The 23,797-nt window shown below is 42.3% G+C and overlaps 2 protein-coding genes across 2 annotated transcripts in view; both read left to right on the top strand.

Moving 5' to 3' along the window:
* LOC133129084 (leucine-rich repeat and fibronectin type-III domain-containing protein 2-like) overlaps positions 1–10,485 on the top strand; it is a 90,867-nt gene extending 80,382 nt beyond the window's left edge. Inside the window, exons 4-5 of the mRNA XM_061242907.1 lie at positions 1,590–2,986; positions 7,819–10,485. Coding sequence (XP_061098891.1) covers positions 1,611–2,986; positions 7,819–8,782 — 2,340 coding nt within the window. The 5' untranslated portion in view covers positions 1,590–1,610 and the 3' untranslated portion in view covers positions 8,783–10,485. The remainder of the gene's footprint in view (positions 1–1,589; positions 2,987–7,818) is intronic.
* Positions 10,486–21,993: 11,508 nt separating this feature from the next.
* zgc:112001 (uncharacterized protein LOC550384 homolog) lies at positions 21,994–23,797 on the top strand. The gene has a single exon (XM_061243944.1). It carries the CDS (start codon positions 22,264–22,266, stop codon positions 23,155–23,157), a length of 894 nt encoding a protein of 297 aa, XP_061099928.1. The 5' UTR covers positions 21,994–22,263; the 3' UTR covers positions 23,158–23,797.

Below are 23,797 nucleotides of genomic sequence, written 5' to 3'. Positions count from 1 at the left end.
ATAGACTTCTCTTTTTCCCTCCGGCTCCCAATATTGAAATATGATGCAATGGTCTGGTGAATACTGTTTCATTTTCCATCCTAATTGCAATGCAAAATCTTTGAGGTAAAATCATCTTTACTGTCTGTGTTGTCACTTGGGCTTCTAAGACTGCCTAGCCTTAATCATGTGGTGTGTGGCTCACAGAGAACTAAGAACAGTGACAATTAATAAGCAAGTACTCAAACCTAATGAGTTAAAAATACTACAATAAAGAAGTGGGATCAGTGACATTGACTTGTTGTGGGTTCAGCTCACAGGTGTCATTATAACATAAAATAATATAACATAACATATACGCATGCTATATTATAACATAATAGCAAAAATTGAAATCTGTGGGTGACTGTGGATGAAATATCTTTTTAATTTAAATTACTATGTAAGAGCCTTTCTACAATCTGGAATTACACTCATTTTTTCCTGAATACCATTATTTGCTTTCCAGAAAAACCAGGAAAAGAAGCTAATTAACGGAAATGTTTTGCTTAAACAGCCTTCCACAGTTTCTCCAGTATGAGTATACCTGATGTACTGGATATGGGAACGTTATTCAAAATGTGATACAGCATTTATCACATCAATCTATCCATTTAATTTGATTTGGTATTGCACTCCATGAAGGAATTGTTAGAGATTGTCTCAAAGTGAATCTGTCAGTATCTTACTCCGTTTGACATTTTAAATCATTCAAGTCATGGCAGACACAAGATTGGTTATCATATTATGGTACCAAAAGGTAAAATCCTTGAGAGGGATAGTAATAGAATGGATGAGATGTGATCAATGCATACTAGATTTGTCCCCTCACAAGTGTATACAGTTAAATGAAAATGTCTATTGGGAGAATGAGAAACCAGAAAAAAGTTACAGTATATAGAGGAAACGCGGCAGTGTCCTCAGTCCCTTGCAAGATAAACTGTAGCAACCAATGCACTTTGTTTTGGGAGATAATTGCTTTGAGCTGACGCGACTTGAGCGGAAATTGCAAAACAATTAGCACAGTTAGCAGCATGAACAGGTTAATGGGAGGAAAACAAACAATGTGTTTGAGAATAAAACCGGGCTGCTGATGTGATTGAGGTTTGCTTTATGTTGCACAGTCATTGACAGATGTTGCGTATGTATATGACAGAGGGTCATAACCTGTGGGATAAAGAGAAGGAAGAATCTAGAGAGAGGAAATGGAAACAATAATCCCCCATGGAGCAGGTGGTTGCCAGTAGGGGAGTGATACCATTACAGTACAATAATTCAGCACCCACCGCCTTCGGAGAAAACCTGTAGCAGTTGAACACAGGAAATGTGTGAAATTTAAAAGGAAGCAAAGTTAGTTGATCATGTCATCCAACATCAATGCGTCTTGGCAGGTGGCTGTTGTGCTGTTTCCCTTGACAGATTTAGCCCGGGGTTCAAAGGCAGGGCAGGGAACCTGTGAAAACACGCTCTCATAAAGGAGCGTGCCTGTGACTGTGCCATGTCCAACATAGAGCAGAGCGAACATGCTGAGCTGACAGACGTTTCTGTTTCCTCTCTTCTCCTCTCCGCAGGTTCCAGCGTGTGAGTTGACCATGGACAAAGTGCTCCGTGGCCTGCTGCTCCTGGGAACCGTCGTGACCATGGTCCATGCATGCCCCAAATACTGTGCCTGCCAGAACCTGTCAGAGTCTCTGGGCACCCTCTGCCCCTCGAAAGGCTTGCTGTTCGTGCCCCCGGATATCGACCGACGAACGGTGGAGCTGCGGCTGGGTGGAAACTTCATCCTTCGCATCACCCAGCAAGACTTCGCCAACATGACGGGCCTGGTGGACTTGACCCTGTCCCGAAACACCATCGGGTTCATCCAGCCCTTCTCCTTCTCCGACCTGGAGACCCTGCGCTCGCTGCACCTGGACAACAACCGCCTGACGGAGATCGGGCCGGACGACCTACGAGGGCTCATCAACCTGCAGCACCTCATCCTCAACAACAACCAAATGGAGCACATTTCAGAGCGGGCCTTCGAAGACCTGGCGCTGACGCTGGAAGACCTGGACCTGTCCTACAACAACCTGCGAGGGCTGCCCTGGGGCTCTGTGCGGCAAATGGTCAACCTGCACCAGCTCAGCCTGGACCACAACCTCATCGACTACATCCCCGAGGGCACCTTCACCGACCTGGAACGGCTGGCCCGGCTGGACCTCACTTCCAACCAGCTGCAGAAGCTGCCTCCTGACCCCATCTTCGCCCGCGCCCAGGACACGGTGGTGCTCACCACGCCCTACGCGCCCCAGCTGTCCCTCAGCTTCGGTGGGAACCCTCTGCACTGCAACTGCGAGGTCCTCTGGCTGCGACGGCTGGAGAGGGACGACGACCTGGAGACCTGCGCCTCCCCTCCCAACCTGAAGGGCCGCTATTTCTGGCACATCGCGGAAGAGGAGTTCCTCTGCGAGCAGCCCCTCATCACTCAACACACCCACAAGCTGCTGGTCCTGGAGGGACAGACCGCCAGCATGAAGTGCAAGGCCATCGGAGACCCCGTGCCCACCATCCACTGGATCACCCCCGACGACCGCCTGATAGGCAACTCGTCTCGGACCGTGGTGTACGGGAACGGCACGCTGGATATCCTCATCACCACGTCGCAGGACTACGGTACCTTCACCTGCATCGCGGCTAATCTGGCCGGAGAGTCCACCGCCACCGTGGAGCTGTCTATCGTCCAGCTCCCGCACCTCACCAACGACACGGGCCGCCCCTCGCAGCCAAAGTCCCGGCTCTCCGACATCACCAGCTCCACCAAGACCACCAAGGGAGAGCCTAAGGCTCAGCCGGAGAGGGCCGTGTCGGTGACGGAGGTGACCGCGGTCTCAGCCCTGGTCGGGTGGACGGTCAGCAAGGCGGCGCCCAAAGTCAAAATGTACCAGCTTCAGTACAACTGCTCTGATGATGAAGTATTGATCTACAGGTAAAGTGGGAAACAGGGCTACAATGAATGGCAAATAGGATAGAAAACACTTATTGTCCCCATGGGGCAAATTTGTCTCACCGCATTTGCGGGATATAGGCCGGTGGTGACAAACAGGGCAGCAAAACACAAATTACAATGCACTATTATGCCCACGGTTCAATAACATTGTACACAATGAATAACAATGTACACAATTTACTATGGTGATGGATGACTTCTCCGTCAGCGAGTAGTTCTGCATATCCAGTGAGGTGCTGAATAGAAAACAACAGTTTTTTATTGTTTTTATGTTCATCATTTGACATCTTATTAACTGAAAGGTCTCCCATATTCCCTTGCTCAGTAAACCTTAGGAAAGTGGAAATTCCTCAATTCACTGAGTTAAATAGTCTGTCAACCTGGTTACAGTCCATAAGGCATATATTATAGATAACCATGCAGAACATTTTGAAATTAATATGAAACCAGCCAGGATGGAAATCCAGGCACTAAATAGGATTTCATTTATCATTTTAAAATCGGGTGAAAAGTGTGGTGTTAAATTTTAATCCTCACCATATTAGATGTAACGCTTTGTCACACTCCCTTTAAACCTGATCTCACACCTTTTTTAGTGATTTGTTCAAGCCATCAAAGCGAGCAGCAGTCCACTACTTCTCCGCGTATTGCTTTTCAAATTTGTGAAAGTATTGTCAAATTAATTTTGGCAACAACAGTATATGGAAAATAAACGTAGGAAATTGCCAGGGTATCGTATTTGGCCCACACAGGCTGAGTAAAATGTTCGTACAGCCTTGTCTTTATGATAGAAAGGCACTATTTTCTGGTAAACCTATTCAGGTTCCAGAGAAACGCACACATAAGTTGAGTGCTTGCTGTCATGGTACACCTGATTATAGCATAGTGGCATATGGCATTACCATTTTTATTATGATCTTCTGAGGGAAGTTAGGGCGGACATGAAGTGAACAATTTTTATTTATTTATTATTATTGTGTGTTGAATTCAGCTGCCTAACATTGAACATTTAAGAATACTATGCACAGCATTTGCTTAAGGGTAAACATGCCTTGATTAATTCCCCATAAAACTGAGCCAAGTGGCAACTTACATGTATAGAGACTAAAAAATGCTAATAATTAACACCAAATAACGCTCAACAACTACGAGTAATTTAATTGCTCCTTTTCTCAGCACAAGTAAACTAACAGTAATTGCAAGCTGGTTTTGCCCCTGAAGTGACAGTACAACAAAACCTCCTGAAACATGTTTCTGAAACGATTTGTGATCAGAGTGAAGATATTCACATATCACTCACATGAAATGAGCCCCAGACCCATATAAAACATACAGTGCCCATACAAAATCAATTTGAAGGGCATTGGCATCACCAAGGTGTTAAGGGTCAAATATAACATGGGGGCTTCACAGCTGAACACATATATCTCTCCGATACTGTAATGTGCTGATACAGTCGAGCAAGATGAAGTGGCACAAAAGATTTGCAACTGGAACACAGTAATGATGCCATTCATATGAATAGTAAATGCCTGTGGTAAAGCACGGATGCAGTTATGGAGAATTATGCATCTATTTCATACATATTGTAATATTTTACCCTGTACTGCAATGAAGCCTCTGAGCCACACTTTACCTCGTGATGACCCAAGTGTCTCGCAGTTGATAATGGCATGGCCACACGTCTTGTGGACGCGGTCCATTCTGTGCTATATTTAAAAGCAGCGTGTTCAGGGGAGCTCCGGTGTTGGTTGTTATTGGCTCACACCCAGACGAGACTGTGACAACAGAACAGTGTTTAAAGACAATGGCGTGGGACTCCCGTTTGTTTATGGAACTGAACTCTTGGCCTGAAGGCACTGCTGTTGAATGCTTAAAGCAGTGGTTTGTTTGTCTGGGTGCAAAGCAAGGCAATGTCCTTAGAAAGAAGGTAAGAAAATATAAATGGATACAATGGGAGCTATGAGTGTCACACTGGGCCAACCATCTGCTGAGCAAAAAGCTGACAGAGAAGCTTCCTATTTTGCAAACCCTGAAGAAGTTTGTTGTTTTTTAAATGAAATATCTGTGCATATTTTATTTAAATCAAGAAAGGGGCCCAACAAATCCATTAGTACGTACTATACTTTGGCAGCTCCTACAGAATATATAGTAGTTGCAAAATTGGTTATGTTCCCCAAATGAAACAGCATTTGCCATTTCAAGTATTCCCAGTGAGAAAATATATTTTATGTTTTTTTTCTAATTGGCATTGCATTAATATTAAAAGGAAAATACCAATCTTGGCCAGTTCCTATCCAGAGGCAGTTTTTTTTGGACTTGCTCTAATTATTGTTGTTGCCCCATGCTGTCTGGTGAGAAGAAACCTAAATTGCATTTGCTGCCCGAAGTCATTTTTATGATAAGCATTGCCTTGTATTTTCCTGAATTCTGCCTTGTTCCAATGTATTTGAATGGAACTAGTTTAACCCATTAATGCTGACAGTCTGAAATCAATCAAAATGAACCGAAAGGAACGACAGCCCTCTGGGAATAGGTCAGCAAGCTTGTTCTCTGCACAAGACACTTAAAATGGAAATATGAAAATATTCAATATTCAGATTCTGCATTGTGGTGTGGGGTGAAAGTTATGTTTGATTAATGCTTAGTTACAGCACTGTGAGTTGGAATCCCAGGAGTGCCAGAACAACAGCTGACTGCTGAATATGAGTAAAACATTTAAGAGCCAAGCTGTGTGGAACTGCACATTGGGTGTAAACGGAGTGGAACAGAGGAAAGGCAGTGACCATACTAAAGCGTATGCTGAAGACATTCTATTATTTTTGCATATGATAATTTAATAGGTACATAATTGTTTGAAGTTTTCTAAAAGTTAGTTATTGGAGGTATTACTATTTAAAGGACCCCAGATGGTGTTTTTCTACTTGTGCAAAATAATGAATTGCCCTTACTGGTTTATAAATCTTGGGTTATTATCTCTCAAAACAGCACTAGTGATTTCCAAATTGTGTACTTGTACTTGATGTATGTCACTAGGGAGTACTTATGTTAAATTATGAAATGTGACACTTTTCTGTCATTTGTATATCAGTGAATGATGTTTGAAACACTGAAGAACAATGGACACTTCCAAATGTAAAACTTCTGCTAGGTTTGTTTAAAATGTTCATTAGAATACAGGGTAGAACCATCAATTTCAACACCTTGCAACCAATATTGAGTGTATTGCCAAACTATTTTCATCATTCACTGTACATTGACTATTTATCTTGAAATAGCGAGTATTAGGAAGGAACCCCCTGTGCTAGTACATACAATATATGAGCACTGTCGTCACATTTCTGAAATATATTAATGTGATTTGTATGGAATGTGTGGAGTGGAGTGGAATGGAGTGGAAACTTAAAAAATCCTGTATAGTGAGCTTTCTACATCCACATCTGAGTCTGATATCCAGGTTTGACGCCAATGTCAGGAAAATAATAATTTGGTGAAAGTGTACAGGTAGAGAGGTACATAGATAACCAGTTGTGATAGACTAAGACAGGGGTGTCAAACTCCAGTCCTGGAGAGCCACAGTATTTGTGGTTTCCTTTCAATCAGCAGCCAATTAAGGCCTTGAGAACAAGGTGTGTGGACTCTTTAACCAATGAAAGACTTGAAATGTATCTGTCGTGCTGAAACACACCAAAAACCAGCAGACACTGCGGCCTTCCAGGACTGGAGTTTGACACCCCTGGACAAAGAAGAAAAACATCTTTTTTGTCAAATGCAAAAGCTATTAAATGCATTATGTAACCTCTCAAACAAAGTGGACAGATAGCCGTATTTGTCCTGTTTTATGGGCAGATATGACAAGGGATATTTCAAAGCTGGCATTTACAGGCTCTTGGAGAGCCCACTATTGGTATTATGCCAATTGAAGTCTCAAAATGGATGTTCATGGAAGGTGTTTCCATTACAATTGTGCAAAGCTCATTGAACATTTGTTCACTAGCATTCGGGCTATTTGCTATTTTAAATCTTCTCTTGTTACTTTCTTTTCTTCTTTTTTAAATGTCTTTCTGACCTCCTGTACTTGGTGGTAAATATTATAACAGATGGCTTGCAGACCAACCAATGCCGCTTCTTAGAATCTAGAATATATTAAGACCCATGGACATGAATGCTGTAATTCTGTTTCATGTGAGAATAACTGGCAGGAGTTAAAACAGCACCAGTTTTATAGCACCTTTTTTTAACACCTTTTATATAGGAAATGTGTCAGAAGGTATTTTTTCTACAATTGCACAGTGATTAAGTGCGCATGCCAAACTTTTAGGCCATTGAAAAATTATAAAATTGATTTTACTGTTCCCTGGTTTTGTATTTACTGCAAAGCAGACATGGAATTCAAGAAATATTTAATCGCTTTGCCATTCATCATATTTCTATTTATCTATCTATTCTATTCACCCGATTGTTTAGTTCGGTGATTTTTATATTCTCCTTCCTACTTATGTATGAATAGTTCATGGTAAATGGTCGGTATTTATATAGCGCCTTTATCGAAAGCGCTGTACAATTCTTGATGCTTCTCATGCACCCATACACACACTCACACACCAACGGCGATTGGCTGCCATGCCAGGCACCAACCAGCTTTTGTCAGGAGCATTTGGGGGTTAAGTGTCTTGCTCAGGGACAGTTCAACACACCCAGGGCGGGGGATCGAACCAGCAGCCCTCCGACTGCCAGACGACTACTATTACCGCCTGAGCCAATGTCGCCCCTAATGGTGTGCTCTCTTTTTTTTCTCCCTTTTCTTAAAGGATGATCCCAGCATCGAGTAAAGCCTTCCTGGTGACAAACCTGGTGTCGGGAACTCAGTATGACCTGTGCGTACTGGCGGCCTGGGAGGACACTGCCACCACCCTGACTGCCACCAACGTGGTGGGATGCGTGCAGTTCTACACCGGGGACGAGTACCCGCAGTGCCAGTCTCTCCGTAGCCACTTCCTGGGTGGCACCATGATACTGGTGGTGGGCGGGGTGATAGTCGCCACCCTGCTGGTCTTCATCGTCATCCTGATGGTGCGCTACAAAGCCGGCGAGGACGAGCCTCCATCCAGCAAGCTGCCCAGCGTCAGTGACACCTACTCGCAGACCAACGGCGGACGCATCCTGCGGAACGGCCTCCTTCCGGCCAAGACCAAGCCCAAGGTGACCATGAGGAACGAGGTGGTGGAGTTCAGGTGCGGCTCTCTGCAGAGCAGCATCTCCTCCTCCTCTTCCTCTTCATCCTCGGACGGGCGCGGCGGTGGCGGCGATGATTGCAGCCGGGAGGGGACGCCGTCCGGCAAATGGAGGACCTCCTCCTCCGCCAAGGGCTGCCCCAACCTCGACCACTTGCTGGGGGCCTTCACCTCTCTGGAGCTGCGGGGCCAGAGCAGGGACCCGGTGCCCGCCGGGGCTGGCCTGGCCGCATCGACGGCGCCGCCGACCGACAAGGAGCCCCTGCTGGGCCGGACGATGGACTCCACGCTCAGCAGGCTGCTCATGCTGCCCCTGGACAGCAAGCCCAAGAGGAGCCACTCTTTCGACATGGGCGACGTGGTCACCTGCGCTGAGGCCCCCTCGCAGTTCTCTAGCTACCCCCGGAGGATTAGCCGCATCTGGACTAAGAGGAGCCTCTCGGTGAACGGCATGCTCCTGCAGTATGACGAGGAGGGAGAGGCGGAGGGGAGCAAGGGGACTCCCGACAGCTCCGAGTGGGTCATGGAGAGCACGGTCTGAGAGGGAAAAGCAAGGTTCGGCGTCGTGAGGAGGACAGGGAGAGGCGCGACGGGAAGACTCGGCCTTCTTAAGACGGGGTCGGGGAGGAGCCGCGTTTGACGTAAAACCCTGCTGGAGCAGTACTGTCGCCCTCTCCCGCCCCCCCCCTGTCCCTCGTCCCCATCCCCCACTGCATGAAGTTCATCCATGTTAATCCTGTCAGCCTTCCATCGCCATGTGACAAAGATTAAGTCCGAGGTCAGCCTTGCCCTATCGCGCTGGTTGCATCGCTGACAAAGGCCAGCTAGGAAAACTCACTGGCCTGGTGGGTGTGCGTATATGGGGCAGGGAGAGAGGTGGTTGAGAGAAATGGGAGAGAACTGAAACACGCCAGGGTCAAGCTGGCACGACTGCAGGCATTCCGGTGGAAAAACATGTTACGCTGACGGACGTCCCCCTATCACAGTGCTTCAGACTCTTGATGCAACTTAAAAGCAAATGTAATTAAGTAATTTTATATTTATATTTAAGTTTTCGATTTTATAGGAAAAAACGCACATCAAGACAGACTGCTTATTCCTTCTTTTGAGATTGTTTTTCTTCACAAAAGTTGGATTTTGTTGGCTTTCGTTATTTTCCTGTTGGTTTCCTTTTAATCCATAAAGAGTTATCGCATGTCAATATGGGTCCCATTGAAAATTTCCCCCGGACGATTTGTGATTGCAAGCCCCTTTGATGACTCCAGTGTGTGAGTGATGAGTCATGATAATTTTACTTCAGTGACAGAAGCACAGCTTTTCACTTTTCCCAATGCTGTTTTTGTAATACAATGTGAAAACATTAAGAAAGTGTCATCAAATGTATGTCTACAATATGGATTAAGGACTGGGATATATTAACAGATTTTAAAACAAACTCAATCATGGGAAATTACAAAATTGTAACATCTGGATTTTATTTTTCCTAAAATTATCATATTTAAGATCACACATATTCAAGGCATTATACTAGCTTCTCATGGACTACTGACTACACCTGAAGACTACACAGACACAAAATACAATTATAAGAATTATGATTGGTGATCACTGGTGATTTTTGATCATGGCACTTTATACAAAATGTCATATGTAAGAAATGATAATTTATATTTTCTAATCAAAAGAATTTCTTTTTTGAAATCTAATGATTTTTTTTTTATTTTGTACAAAACTTTTATGAACACAATTCTATCAGATACAATACAAATAAATCCCAGATGTCAGTTGCTGAAAATATATAAACATAAGATTGTATTACTTACATTATGCATTCATACATAGGCACGTACATACATTCTGTACACATATACATCGATATTTATTTAGTGATGTACAAGACTTATTCATGGACACAAAGCATATTTAAGCAAATATTAAATATGTTTTGTTTGTATATTTGCCAATTTGTTGCAAGTGGGAGCAACATCTGATTTGTGGCAATATTAAGTGACCCAGTCCGTTTGCCACTTTCTGTGGTTTCTCTGTGGTCTCTCTGTTTATTATTTTTCTTGTACAGTTCTGTATATTCACATTTTTGTATGATAATTGAATGGGAGTGTATGATGGGGAAACTAGTCGTATTTTAATTTTCTTGTTCAGCAAAAAGTAAAAAAGTGCTTAAACTGTATTGTTACAGTACAGCCTGTCGGTGTGTGTGTTCTCATCTGGAGTTGTAGAAAATGTTTGTGGTCATACCTTTTGTTTTGCTACAAAAAGATAAATATCAAGAATTCCTAACTCTGGCTTGTCATTGTCAATCTTTCATGGCTTGGAACAAGTGTATGTCATGCTTTTAAGCCAGCCGTGTTCATTCAATGCTTTACTGTCCAAACCATCTATTCATTCTGACTGTATTATAATACCGTGTTCTATTATGTCTGTGGAATTCCCGAAAAGGGCATAATATTCAACAATGCATTGAAAATGGCAAGAACAATGCCTGGGTGTCATTGGTTTAGAATCTATTCACTGCACACATTCCAAGCATCTACTTTAATTTGCTAGAGTATCCATCTATATCTATACAAAGTCCACCTTATTCACAATACCATCCCTGTGTAATAAGGTTACTTATACCATTGTGGGGGCAGGGTATAAATTAATCTATAAAAATATACATAATTTAAGGTATAAAATTAATCTCTTTTTTAGGAATAAAAACATGGCAGAGTGAGGACCCCATAGATAGTGGATGGGGCCTATTCAGGAGGGCAGCCTTGTGGGGTGCCCTATAAAATGTGGAGACTGTTGGGGAGACTGGTGTTGGTGAGAACAGTAGTACGTAGAAGAAAGTAGCCCTGCAAGTTTTTGTCTGCACCGTGCAGCTGGCCTGTGTCACACACTCAGAAAAAAATACTCTTTGGCTTATCTCCATAGAGGAACCCTTTATAGTTCCTTATGGAACCCTCTATCTTAGGTGTGAAGTGTGAAAGTTTCCAGACAAAGAGCCATTTTGTCTGACAAAGAACACTTTAACTAGACAGGAATCACAGGGTTCCTTTTGGAGCCATTATTTTAGCGTGCATACACCAGCCTAAGCACTGTCCTCTTTAGAAAGCTAGGGGACAGGAGGTTGGCCACAGCCAAGAATAAGACCTTAATTCACATAATCTGTCAGAAAAGGTACTTAAAGCGGCACTGCGTAAACAGGGCCTGTGTTTGGCAGCTGCAGGAAAGCTCAGTGACAACCGTGCCTCCAGACCTTCTGCATGGCCTAACATACACTTACTGAGCACTTTATTAGGAACATTTTTACTTTATTTACTTATTCATTTGATTATCTAATCGGCCAATTGTGTGGCAGCAGTGCAATGCATACAATCATGTAGATACGGGTCAGGAGCTTCAGGTAAAGTGACATTGACCGTGAAATGATTGTTGGTGGCAGACAGGGTGATTTGAGTGTCTCACAAACTGCTGATCTCCTGGGATTTTCACACACACACTAGTCTCTAGAGTTTGCAAAGAATGGTGCAAAATACCAAAAGAATGCAGTGAGCAGGAGTTCTGCAGACAGGAACGCATTGTTAATGAGATGGAAGGTGACAGGAAGGTGACAGTAATGCAAATAACCATGCACTACAACAGTGGTATGCAGAATAGCATCTCTGAACACACAACGGATCATAACTCCAAGTCGATAGACTACAGCAGTTGAAGTCTAATAAATACCTAATAATGTGCTCTGTGAGTGTATATGATAGCTTGACCTTTTCACTGCTGAATTCCATGAGTATGAACTTTGTTAACAATTCAGAACTGCAAGCTATTCAAAAGAGAAAGTAATCAAACGTCCCTTCAGAAATCACCTCCCACGCAACTGTCCTTCTTGCTTTGACAAGCTTGGACTGCTCTCCCACACACACACTACTCCCCAGAAGGTAAACTTGACTCAACAAAACGGATATAAGAGAGGAGCACGTCTCTTTACATGTCAGACAGCTGCAGAGCTTTTGCAATGAACTCATACCTAGCGCTTCTCATAAGCAATCTTCTGCAATGTTGGATTTGTTATCTGCAATACTTGATCCGGAACCCATCTCTTCATAAACGTACCTCCAAGAATATAGGTATCATATTGTAAGGCATTTGTAGCAAATCCTCACTGCCAGCCTTTCACAGAAGTAGCCTAGGATAGTGGCCTTGGCCAGCATCTGGCCAGCAACAATGGCAAAACAAACAATACCGTGCAGCCTGTGACCATTTAACGTGCTGCATTATCGACACATACACAATTAAATGCCGCATATGCAAGTGAATCTATCGTAAGGCAGATTAGTCAGTGGGTGTTTGTTAACTTCCGGGGTTTTTTTCTTCTGGTTGAAATTATAAGGCTGCGATTAAGCATTAAATGTTGATGGGCTGCTGTTTACAATGCCAAGATTCTATTTGATGAATGTGAATATGGCCTTCTTCTTATTCGTGGTGTTGGGTGTTGGGGAGAGATCATACAGTTGAGCAGGAGATAGGTAAATGGCTATTATGAAGGACAATAAGTGATGTTTGGCTGTCTCTTGGCATTATGCATTCATGCATTGGCTAAGGTATATGACTGGGACCCAGAAGGTTGGTGGTTCAAGCCTGGGTGTAGTTGGTGTAGCCACGATAAAATCCGCACAGCTGTTGGGTTCTCAAGCAAGGCTTTAAACCTCACATTGATCCAGGTCTAATCAATTGTAAATCACTTTGAATAAAAGCATCATCTAAATAACAAATTATTATAATTATTACTATTACTGTTATTATTATTATTATTATTGTTATTGTTATTGTTATGACTATTATTATTATCATGTAAGAGAGCAGTGCTGGTGGCATAAAGCAGAGAACCTCATTCCTCATGTCTACAATCCTCTGCAAACTCCTCCTCATGCCTGTTTACCACAGGTTTTGACATGAGGCAGTATAATCATTACATACATTTACACAAGGAAATAAGAACCTTGTCTCATGAAATAATTTAGTTTTTCAATGATGTGTCAGAAGATGATACAATACAGCCTCTGCTCTCATTTCTCCACCATTTATAATCCATAGCATTAGTTAATTAGCTTGACACAACATTATAAATAGACAGAAAATCGGAAAAGCTTTCAGAATGTGAAAATGGTGCTGTTGTCCTACAGTGGACCTACAACAGGGTTGAAAGCGTAGTTGGGAAAAGTAAGTTAGCTAGAGCACACAATAGCTTACATTTTTTATGCATAAAACCTCACTTGCTCTTTCATAATGTATTTCTGTGGGAGAAGTGATGTGTTCTTATGCCTTCTTGCAAAGAATACATTAAACCCACGATATATGGTTATAACTACTGTAATGCACAATCTTGACTGTATTCTTCTTTAAGGAAACATATTGATCTCTGTTGGGAAAGCAGTGCAATGCTTGAATATTGTTGAAAAAATTGTTTTAAAAAACTCAGGCTCATTGTGTTCATCCTGTTCCAGTGCATGGAGGTGCCCAAGTGCTGACCAGGCCGGTATACGCATATGGTGACACATGGCATTGCAAAGGGTTAGGGATGGTACGGTTGGCCGGGATCCACTTCTCATCACTCTCTAGTGACCCCTGCTGGATGAATGGGCACCAATAGTCTGCTTTCCAAAGCTGCAGATAAGTCTTCCTCCAGCTCATGTCTGAGTAAGCTTGGCTTGGGAAATATGAAGCTGTAAGATCACATGCTGGTCTACACTCTCCTGCATTAGCTGTGGGGACTGAAGCAAAAGCACCACTGTGTATTATTGGGCATTCAAAAGGAGGAAAAGCATTAAAAAAACTTTAGCTCACTAGAAAATGAACAATGAAATATAAAATCCTCTGACAGGCGCTAAAGAAAACAAGTTTAATATGACGTTAAGCTCCCTTGGAAGCATTTTCAGCTTATTCGACAGAGTGGTCTTCTTTTAACTTGCGTCAACTGTTTAATTGACAGAAGCTGTGGAAAATGCTTAATGAGAGTATTTGCCCTTACAATTTTTCACGTCCTCTCACTGTCAAAGGCTTTGTTTTGGTTCGGCAAATAATTGACATGATGCAATGGTGCCACCCAGTCAATCATTGTGGCATTATAGTTGCCATTTTAGGTGTGGTATTCTTTTTTCAGGTTTAACCGGCTAACTGGCTAAGATTTAGCATCTTCTCTTTAGGAGTGAGTGGCAGTCAATTCGATTTTTTGAAGGGATTCAGATTTAGGTAGGATATTGCCGGCTGATTAGTAATGAATATGAATAGGCAATTGTCTTCACAGGAACTCTCAGTTTCACCAGAAGGGGAAGTCCATTCATTTTAACATGCGTTAAAAGCTGCAGCTTGTAGTACAGAATATCTTTGTTAGAAGTCCAGTGCCATCTCAGCCCAAAGGGAGATATGCCAGTGACTGCTTGTAACAAATGGAATCTAGGAGTCTTGCCTGTGGAATTTGAATTTTAATAGAATTTATTCAGAAGATTTCCAGAAGTGCTCCCATATTCCCTCGCTGAATTATTTTTTTAATGGCTCAGAAGACCCTGCATTATTTACAAGGTCAATAAGAATTTTTCAGTAGTTTTTTGAAAAACTGAACTGAAATATTTTTTAAATATGCATATAAACAAAGAACATAATTGCAATAAATGTCACCCAGTACATGCTGTTTAAGTCCACCTATATAACATTACTTTGCAGTACTTCCCAAGAATTAATAATTTGTTTCTTCATAAATACTTCTTCGAGAGGTTAAGGGCATCTGACAATTTATTTGATAGAATTGAATTTACTCCACCATAAAAAAGAAGGTTAGCTTGAAATGTATTTCCTAAAACCTACTTCAGACTGATTTAAGTTTTTTTCATTCATATACATACATTAATGATGTATGGGGAGTAGATGGTGGAATAATGAGATGCTGTAATACAATTTCAGCTTTTGTGAATGTTCACAATATATTGGTACTAGGAAGGGTATTTGAGAGTACTATCTAGCATCACTATGCTCAAATCTAAAAAAATATGCAATCTATTATTATTATTATTATTATTATTATTATTACAACACCTATTAAGTTATCATTCAAACACAGCTATGAAGTCACCATTGCTAAATGGTCAGATATTACAGCAAAGTGTTCTCCATACTTTAGCTCACATTGCCCTCTGGCTGTTACACATTGGCATTTAAGCCTGCAGAAACCTCTAAACATTTCAAGGCTGTTGTCAAGAAAAACATGGCACTTGAATACCCCCTAGAGGTGGTAATGTATACTGCAGGAAAAGAGCTCCCATCACATGACTACAGCTCTCCTGTCTCAAGTGCAGTCTGGGGGTGAATGTGGCAGTTGATTCTTAGGTCTTCTATTTTGTGAATTACATTATCTCAGGGTTATCCATAGGCCAAACATATTTACAAAGTAATACACATGGAATAATACATATTACATTACATTAATGGCATTTGGCAGACGCTCTTATCCAGAGCGATGTACAGTTGATTAGATTAAGCAGGAGACAATCCTCCCCTGGAGCAGTGCAGGGTTAAGGGCCTTGCTCAAGGGTGCAACGGCTGTGCGGATTTGATTGTGGCTACACCAGGATTAGGAACCACCAACCTTGTGTGTCCCAGTCATTTACCTTAACCACTACGCTACATGCTGCCCCATAAAAAATCCAGTGGCCTGTTGGATTGCTCTAGGTCAGGGCTACTCACCTCTAGGTCCTGAGGGCCGCAGTATAATAGTGAGGATTTTTTTTGCAGGGTGCAATTTTCAATCACTGTGTTAACAGGATATACTGTTAGAAAGTGTTAAAACTCTCGGTTCTAACTGTATAACCTATTTTAAGATGGCATTGCTTTAGTTCCTTGTTTTGTAACATTTTGGTGGTAAGGGGGGGGACCTCACCTTCTCTGCATTTTGGAAATCCACATCCTCCGTCTTTATTTTTCTTCTTCTCTCTACATACGTGTACATAACTCTACCGTGCCCTCTAGCGCCCTCAGGCTATCTTTCTCTGCAACAACATGACACAACATTTCCCCTTTTTTCGAAGGAATTACTTCGAACCAGTAAAATGAAGCATTTTTGTTTGAAACCACATCCTGTATATATATTGTCCCACTTTTCTGCATGAATTGCATGTCACTCTATCAACCGGGCATGAAAGCTGATTAGCTAAGTGGTTGGTGGATCTGCATCGATCAATGAACTGGAATATAACAGTATTCATAGATTGTCAACAGGATCTGAATTCAGGGAACTGTCTGATAAGGCATTCAGAGTACTAATTCCCTTCTCTTCAATGAAGTTTTCCCTCTGAATTTCCACACCCAAACCTTACTTATGGTTATGGTTATAGAATTGCTTTCAGACTTAAATGTGTTTCTGAGTTTCTGGCAGCCTCTGACTTAGTGCTGTGAGTATAGGCATGAGTAAAGTGGTGTGAGTGTGGCAAAACAAGGGGTGCAACACCAATGAAAGATAATTGTGCCTGATACCCCACAGGACATGAACACGGGGTCAAGGCACTGCTGTCGACTCACAGCATGTCAGAAAAACACTGTGTCCTCACTGTGGTTTTAATTATGTTTAAAATGCCAAATGGGACAAGTGCACATCACACAACCCAGCGAAGAATGAAGTTTGGTTTTGGTAGGCTGTCAACTTTCTAATCCATTTTGGCCTTCAGCCAAGAAAAGAATGCTCCTCAAGAAATAGTAAATATAGGTTTCCTATATTCTTAACTCAGGAATGGGCAATTTCCAAAAGTAAAATTGTAAGTATTTACAAAAAAATTCAATAATGTGGTCTTTTTTTTGCCTTAATGCAAGTATTTGACAAGCACAATGACTGCACATAGCCAAGTCTAGCAGAAGTATTGGGGTAGAGTGCAGTTTGTTTGTACGTTTTGTATCACATTACATTACATTACATTAATGGCATTTGGCAGACGCTCTTATCCAGAGTGACATACAACAAAGTGCATACCCATAACCAGGGATAAGTGCGCTGAAAGACCCGAGAGGGAAGTACAATTTCAACTGCTACCTGCACAACAAAGATAAGGACCAGGGCCTATTTGATTATTATTATTTATTTATTTATTTTATACCGCAACACGCAAATGTATGAACAAACCCCTTAACTAGCCAAACACTGCTTACCTAGCCAAACTAGAAATACTGATACACAGAAAGTAAATCACAGAAAGACAACAATTAAGGTTCACAGGGAGGTAGGGAGGGACGGGGGGAGGTGCTGCTTGAAGAGGTGCGTCTTCAGTTTGCACTTGAAGGTGGCGAGAGATTCTACAGTTCTGACCTCAACGGGGAGTTTGTTCCATCACCGTGGAGCCAGAACAGAGAGTAGTCGTGAGCGTGAGGTGGAAGTTCGGAGAGGGGGAGGTGCCAAGTGGCTTGTGGAGGCTGAACGAAGAGGTCTGGCAGGGGTGTAGGGTCTGATGATTTTTTGTAGGTAAGCTGGGGAAGACCCCTTAACTGCTTGGAAGGCTAGCACTAATGTTTTGAATTTGATGCGAGCCATGACAGGCAGCCAGTGGAGGGAAGTAAGCAGGGGGTGACATGTGAGTATTTGGGAAGGTTGAAGACCAGACGAGCTGCTGCATTCTGGATAAGTTGGAGGGGTCTGATGGCGGATGCTGGGAGGCCAGCCAAGAGGGAATTGCAGTAGCCCAGGCGGGACAAAACCATCACTTGGACCAGGAGCTGGGTCAAGTAGGGGGTGAAAAAGGGGCGGATTCTCCGTATGTTGTATAGGAAGAACCTGCATGACTGGGTCACCCCCACAATGTTCTCAGAGAGGGACAGTCTGCTGTCCATCATCACGCCGAGGTTCCATGCACTAGGTGATGGCGTATGTGTGGTATCCCCTAGGGAAACGGAGATCCAGATGGGGAGAGGTAATGGCAGGGATGAATATCATTTCAGTCTTACCTGGGTTGAGCTTTAGATGGTGGCTCTGGATGTCACTCAGGCAAGCAGAGATACGGGCGGAAACCTGTGTATCAGATGGTGGGAATGAGATGAAGAGTTGGGTATTGTCCGCATAGCAGTGGTAGGATAGACCATGTGCAGTGATAACAGGGCCAAGGGAATGAGTGTAAAGAGAAAAAAGAAGTGGGCCTAGGACTGAGCCCTGGGGAACTCCTGTGGCAAGGGGCCAAGGTGTCAATACCGTACCAGCCCAGGCAACCTGGAAGGAGCGACCAGAGAGGTAGGACTCAATCCAGTCCAGGGCTGTGCCACAGATCCCCGTTGCTGACGGGGAGGACAGGAGGATGGAGTGATCCACAGTGTCAAAGGCAGCAGAGAGATCTAGAAGAATGAGGACAGAGGGGAGGGAGGCTGCTTGTGCGGCATGGAGTGAATCACTGACGGAGAGGAGCGCGGTCTCTGTCGAGTGGCCACATCTGAAGCTAGACTGATGGGGGTCTAGCAGGTTGTTGTTAGAAAAGAAAGAAGAAAGTTGAGTAGAAGCAGCTCGTTCTTTTAGATAGAAAAGGAAGGAGAGATACTGGGCGGTAGTTCTGGATGATGGAGTGATCCAGAGTAGGTTTTTTGAGCAGCAGGGTGATGTGGGCCCTCTTGGTGGATGCTGGAAAACAGCCAGAAGACAGGGAGGAGTTGACAAGGGAGGTGACAAATGGGAGAATGTCAGGTGTGATAGTCTGGAGAAGAGAAGAGGGGATAGGGTCAAGGGCACAGGTTGTAGGGCGGTGGGAGAGCCGGAGTTGAGAAGCATCAGAGTCTGTAAGGGGAGAGAAAGTGGAAAAGGAAGGGATTGGCCTAGAGGGGGGGAAGGGCACAGAGAGAGGGGCGGAGGATCTGCGGATGTCTGTGACCAGAGATCACAGAAAGACAACAATTATGTCACAGAGATCGAAGAATTTAAAACACAAAAATAGAAATTAACTCATCTTTCAAAATCCAATTCAGTTAGCTTGACACCAAAGGTCAAGAGCAATTTCTTGTGACAGACAAACTCTGTCTGCTTAGCTGGGGCAATTAGGGTACAAAATTGTTGCTGCTTAAAATTTCTTGATGCAAATTGCTGATAATACAGATTCCTACAATGTCCGGTTGTCAGTATAATGTTCAATAAGAGAATTATAAACGTGTTTTATCCTCAAATACATTCAGCGCAAGTGAACCAACAGGTTTATGCTAATTTCAGCATATTCTCTCTGTTTTTTCTAGAATTGAATCTCTGTATTGCAATATGACTATTGGGAATGCTTGTGCAAAAGCAATGGAAAGGGTCAAAGGTTGGGAAAGTAGTTTGTACAAAAGAAGACTGCTTTTCCAGTGGTAATGTCATTTGATATCCACAAGGACAGATCACCTGCTGGCTACATGAAGAACTGTTTTATTTCGGCTTTACTACGAACATTCAATGCATTCTGTACGTCCCTGTTTGCCGGTGGAAAATGACAGACTGAGCAAGAAATTGCATACAGTATTAAGTAATAACCTTTGTACTTTCTGTAGATGTCACTCTTGTATGCTTGCTATTAATTGACAATAAAAAGGGCTTATGCTTTGTCGATATTTGTGGATTACCAGAATAGCACATTTTTAATATTTCCGAGGACACAGGTGGCTTTGGGGACAAAAAGGCTGAGAACCATTTGACCAGCCTCAAGACAGATCGGCAGAACACATGAAAACCTGCAATAATTCATCCCCTGAAATGAACTAAAGCACTTTGCGTCTTATTGAACAAGACTTCACAAATTGAATCACATCAGAATCATTTATTATGAATAAGCATGTGAATTCATGCAACGCAGCAAAAATCCTGACACAGACAGGTTCAACAAGCAACTTCAGGTAAATGTGCCCCTCTTTGTAAGGAGGACACATGGGTGGGAGAGGGTATTCCAACCCCGTCAATTTTAAAGTAATTTTGTCCCTTCACTGTTTCTATGTGTGAAAATTATGTGTGAAAATTACCTGGTGCTTTGTCAGTCCTGTGCCTATCATCACTAGAGAGATCCCACAGTAAATGTGATCTGGTTAACAGTTGACAACTCTGGTGAGATGATTAATTGAGAAGCATTTTGGGGAGGGGTCTTTGTTTTCACTGTTTTGGGAATCTTGCGAGTGTTTCCAAGTCACTATATTGCACCTCAGTCTCATTGTTATGGTTCATTAGCATTATTTTCTGGCTCATTAGCTGTATATTTTGGAATAAATTGTTGAATGTTTTGTATTTTGCACTGGGGACCGATATGGAGTATTTTAAATCATCTCTTATCCAGTCCATTAGAAAAAGACTTGATGAGCCCATTATGATAATCTTGATTATAAAAGCTTTGACTTCCGATCTATTATTCTCAACACTTAAGCAACCAGTTCTAGTCTGGACATTTGCAGCTTAGAATTTTCAAGGAATTAATAGTTAATTAATGAATAATACAGAAGACAAGGTTCTTCTTTTCTGAAGAGCTGGGTGGCACAGAGTTTAATAACTCTCAGGGTTAATACGATGACAGTCACAGAATCTGAAATAACTTATTTTCGATATTGAACTGAATTAAGTGTTGCATGTGTTCCTAATCTGCTCAAGTCAGATGCCTTCTTAGGAAGACAGGCACTCTTGAAAATATACTATAAATATATAATGCTACTTTGTTTCCAGGGTCTGTTATCCCTCTGTCCTCAAGCAAATGGAGAAACCAAAATGTGTAAATATACCCTTTAATAAAAGCTAAGAATCAGCCAGTTAAGCATATATGTGCACTGTTAGATTACAAATCTAAAACTGTGGAGTACAGAGCCAAATCAAGAAAAAATATGTTTTTGCCCAAGACATTATGGGGTATACTGTATGTATGGAATGACAATAAACTGAGTTGACTTGAAATGTCACACAGATTAATAATATAGGCTTAATGGCTTAAGTGTTACTGATGAAAAAAATGCAAGATGAAAACATATTAGACAATGTGTTGCTTGGCAAATGTAGAAAGATTATACAAATAAATATTTTACTATTTATGCTCTGTTCTATGTGACCAAAACTCTGTGTCTATTTTCAAGTGATGTCGAAGAGAGGCAGGAGGATTTTGCCACACTCACTGCCTTGCATGGGCTTGATACTATCCCTGAAAACAGAATCTAAGCAGCTCCTGTTCTCAATTATTCATCTTAAATGTGAACTGATCCCACTTCACTGAGTTGGTGTACACATCTCAGCACTCTCTTCTTCGCATGTTTAAGATCCCAGTCCACTGGTTGAGCTGGGTACACAGTAGGCCTACCGTAGGAACTGTTACGTTTACAAACCCCAAAACACCAAAGTCAGCTGGTGAGATCCCAGTCACCTGGCAGAGCAGGGAATGGTTAAAGATAATTCTGTAATTAATGCATTTAAATGCTAATATCCGAAAAATGAAGTGTTTGTGTTTTGCCATTGTCATTATTATTTAACATTTGTGGCAATTTTTACGGTGTGTAGCTTACATGTTTAAGTATCTATTTATGAATGTTAAGTTCGATATGGAACACTTTCATTCATATCAATGTGTCCTTTTTAAGTCGAAAATATATTGTGACGAACCTATGACGGCAGAGCTGTCAGTGATGTGTTAGCAATAAAAACGCCCAATGAGAGTGTCACCCAAATAAATGATTCTCGGCAGAGCACAAAAGGTTAAATATCTACTCGTGGCGCCTGCGTAGTCAGACTACACTGCAGAGAGATTTCAGGGGAACGCTGTCAGATTCGCTTGTCCATGTAGGTGTGTGTGTGAGAGTATGTGCGTGTGAATGTGTGTTGTATGTACATATCTGAGCGGGCACGTGTAAAGCTACATGGAGTGTTTAATTTCGATACTTTGATGAGAAAGACGCTGCGGGGTACCACACGTGAATTTTGTGCGAACGATTTTGGCTAGCCTACGAATGAGTTTTGGCTCCTAGCATCCTTTCAAGAAAGACATTTATCCACGACCTTTCTCAGATCACCGCGTCATGTCTGTGAATGGCACTAGCAAATCTGGCAGGCTCCAGACGGAAGATAAAAGCAGACAGCGAAAATTCCTCTCTTTTCTCTTTTACCAAGCGGTGCGGGATCACAAGCCAGTGTGGACGTTAGAGGACATGCGGACCATGGAAACATTTTATTGGGAAGAAAATGCTAGCCAAAGATCATACACTCCATCCGAAGCTCTGTTATACGCTATAGTACACGACCATCAACCTTATGCACAGTACTTGCTTAGTCACTATTCGGAGGAGGCGTTGGCTATGCCAGGTGAACGTTTTTGTTGCTGTCCATGCTCGGCACCGCACCTGGCAATGGCTGTCAGATATGATAGAAGGGACATACTGGGTCTTATTCTCCAGGTGGCACATCGGCTGCCTACACTCCGTTCTTACTTGAACCGCAGCGGATGTTTTCATCGAGAGGACGGTAAGACCCCATTACATCTGGCCTGTGAGCTCTTACGCTCAGAGGCGGTCATTCTGTTACTGGGCAGCGGCGCCTCGCCCCAAGCCGAGGATAACAATGGCATGACGCCTTTGGACGTCATTTTAGAGCAGCTGTGGGATTCCAAAGTTAATGTGGGAGCCAAAAAGCTATGTCTTGACAATTTGTTGTTGTTCATGCCCGAGATACGCTTTAAGATGAAGGGGTCGCTCGAAAAAAACCCTGTGTGCTGGTCCAAGGTTCTTGGAGAGGACAAATTCAACCATCTCGTCGGGAAGAATCCGGCTTCACTGTTTCTCATAGCTATGCAAAAAACTCTTCGGATGTTGCCCCCGGAGCAGTTTACGAAAAGCCTGCATGACCTCCCTATTCCGACCTCACTGAAGCCGCTCCCTGTGCCCTGCAAACAGCGGCTGCAAGTACAAGTGTTGTAGACAATTTTATCATTTAAATATTGAATAGGCTATGTAGCCTACGGATGTATTTTAATGTATGTATTGGACAAGTCTTGCATGGTATAGGATTGTCTCAAGCACGTCATATTGCCTAATTTGGACAGTGATTCTGAAGTAAAAGCGGAAATCTAAATTAAGACTACGCCATGAAATGTAAACCGTATCATCTGTTTGACGGAAAAGCAATATAGTATTACTGTATGCCTGTACACCGATTATGGTTCTATCAGTATTACAAGCCCAAAGTGTATGTTTCCCCCTTTGGAGCAGGATGTAATTTAGGGTTTTTCCAAACCGAAGAAATATTCACTGATACTACGTCTTAACTGTTTTCTATTTTAAAAATATATGAATATTTTGAGATCCGCTATAATGAATACAACGGGAGTTATTTTTTATATATGAAGTATCAACTTTATATATGCAATTTCAGATATTTAAAAATATGTATTTTGTTATTTTTTTCCTAACGAATGATTATCCATCATATAAGATTACTTTTAATTTGTTCTGAAATAAATCATTTAAAAATTATGTACTATTAAAACAGCTGCATAATGCGTTTGTTGATGATAATGCACATGCAGTTCTGCTTTTTAATAAATTGATATCCTGCGTA

The sequence above is a fragment of the Conger conger genome, chromosome 5 (assembly GCF_963514075.1).
Source record: "Conger conger chromosome 5, fConCon1.1, whole genome shotgun sequence".
Lineage (NCBI taxonomy): Eukaryota > Metazoa > Chordata > Actinopteri > Anguilliformes > Congridae > Conger > Conger conger.
Note: the sequence above shows the minus strand (reverse complement) of the source record. Positions and strands in the feature narration are given on the sequence as shown.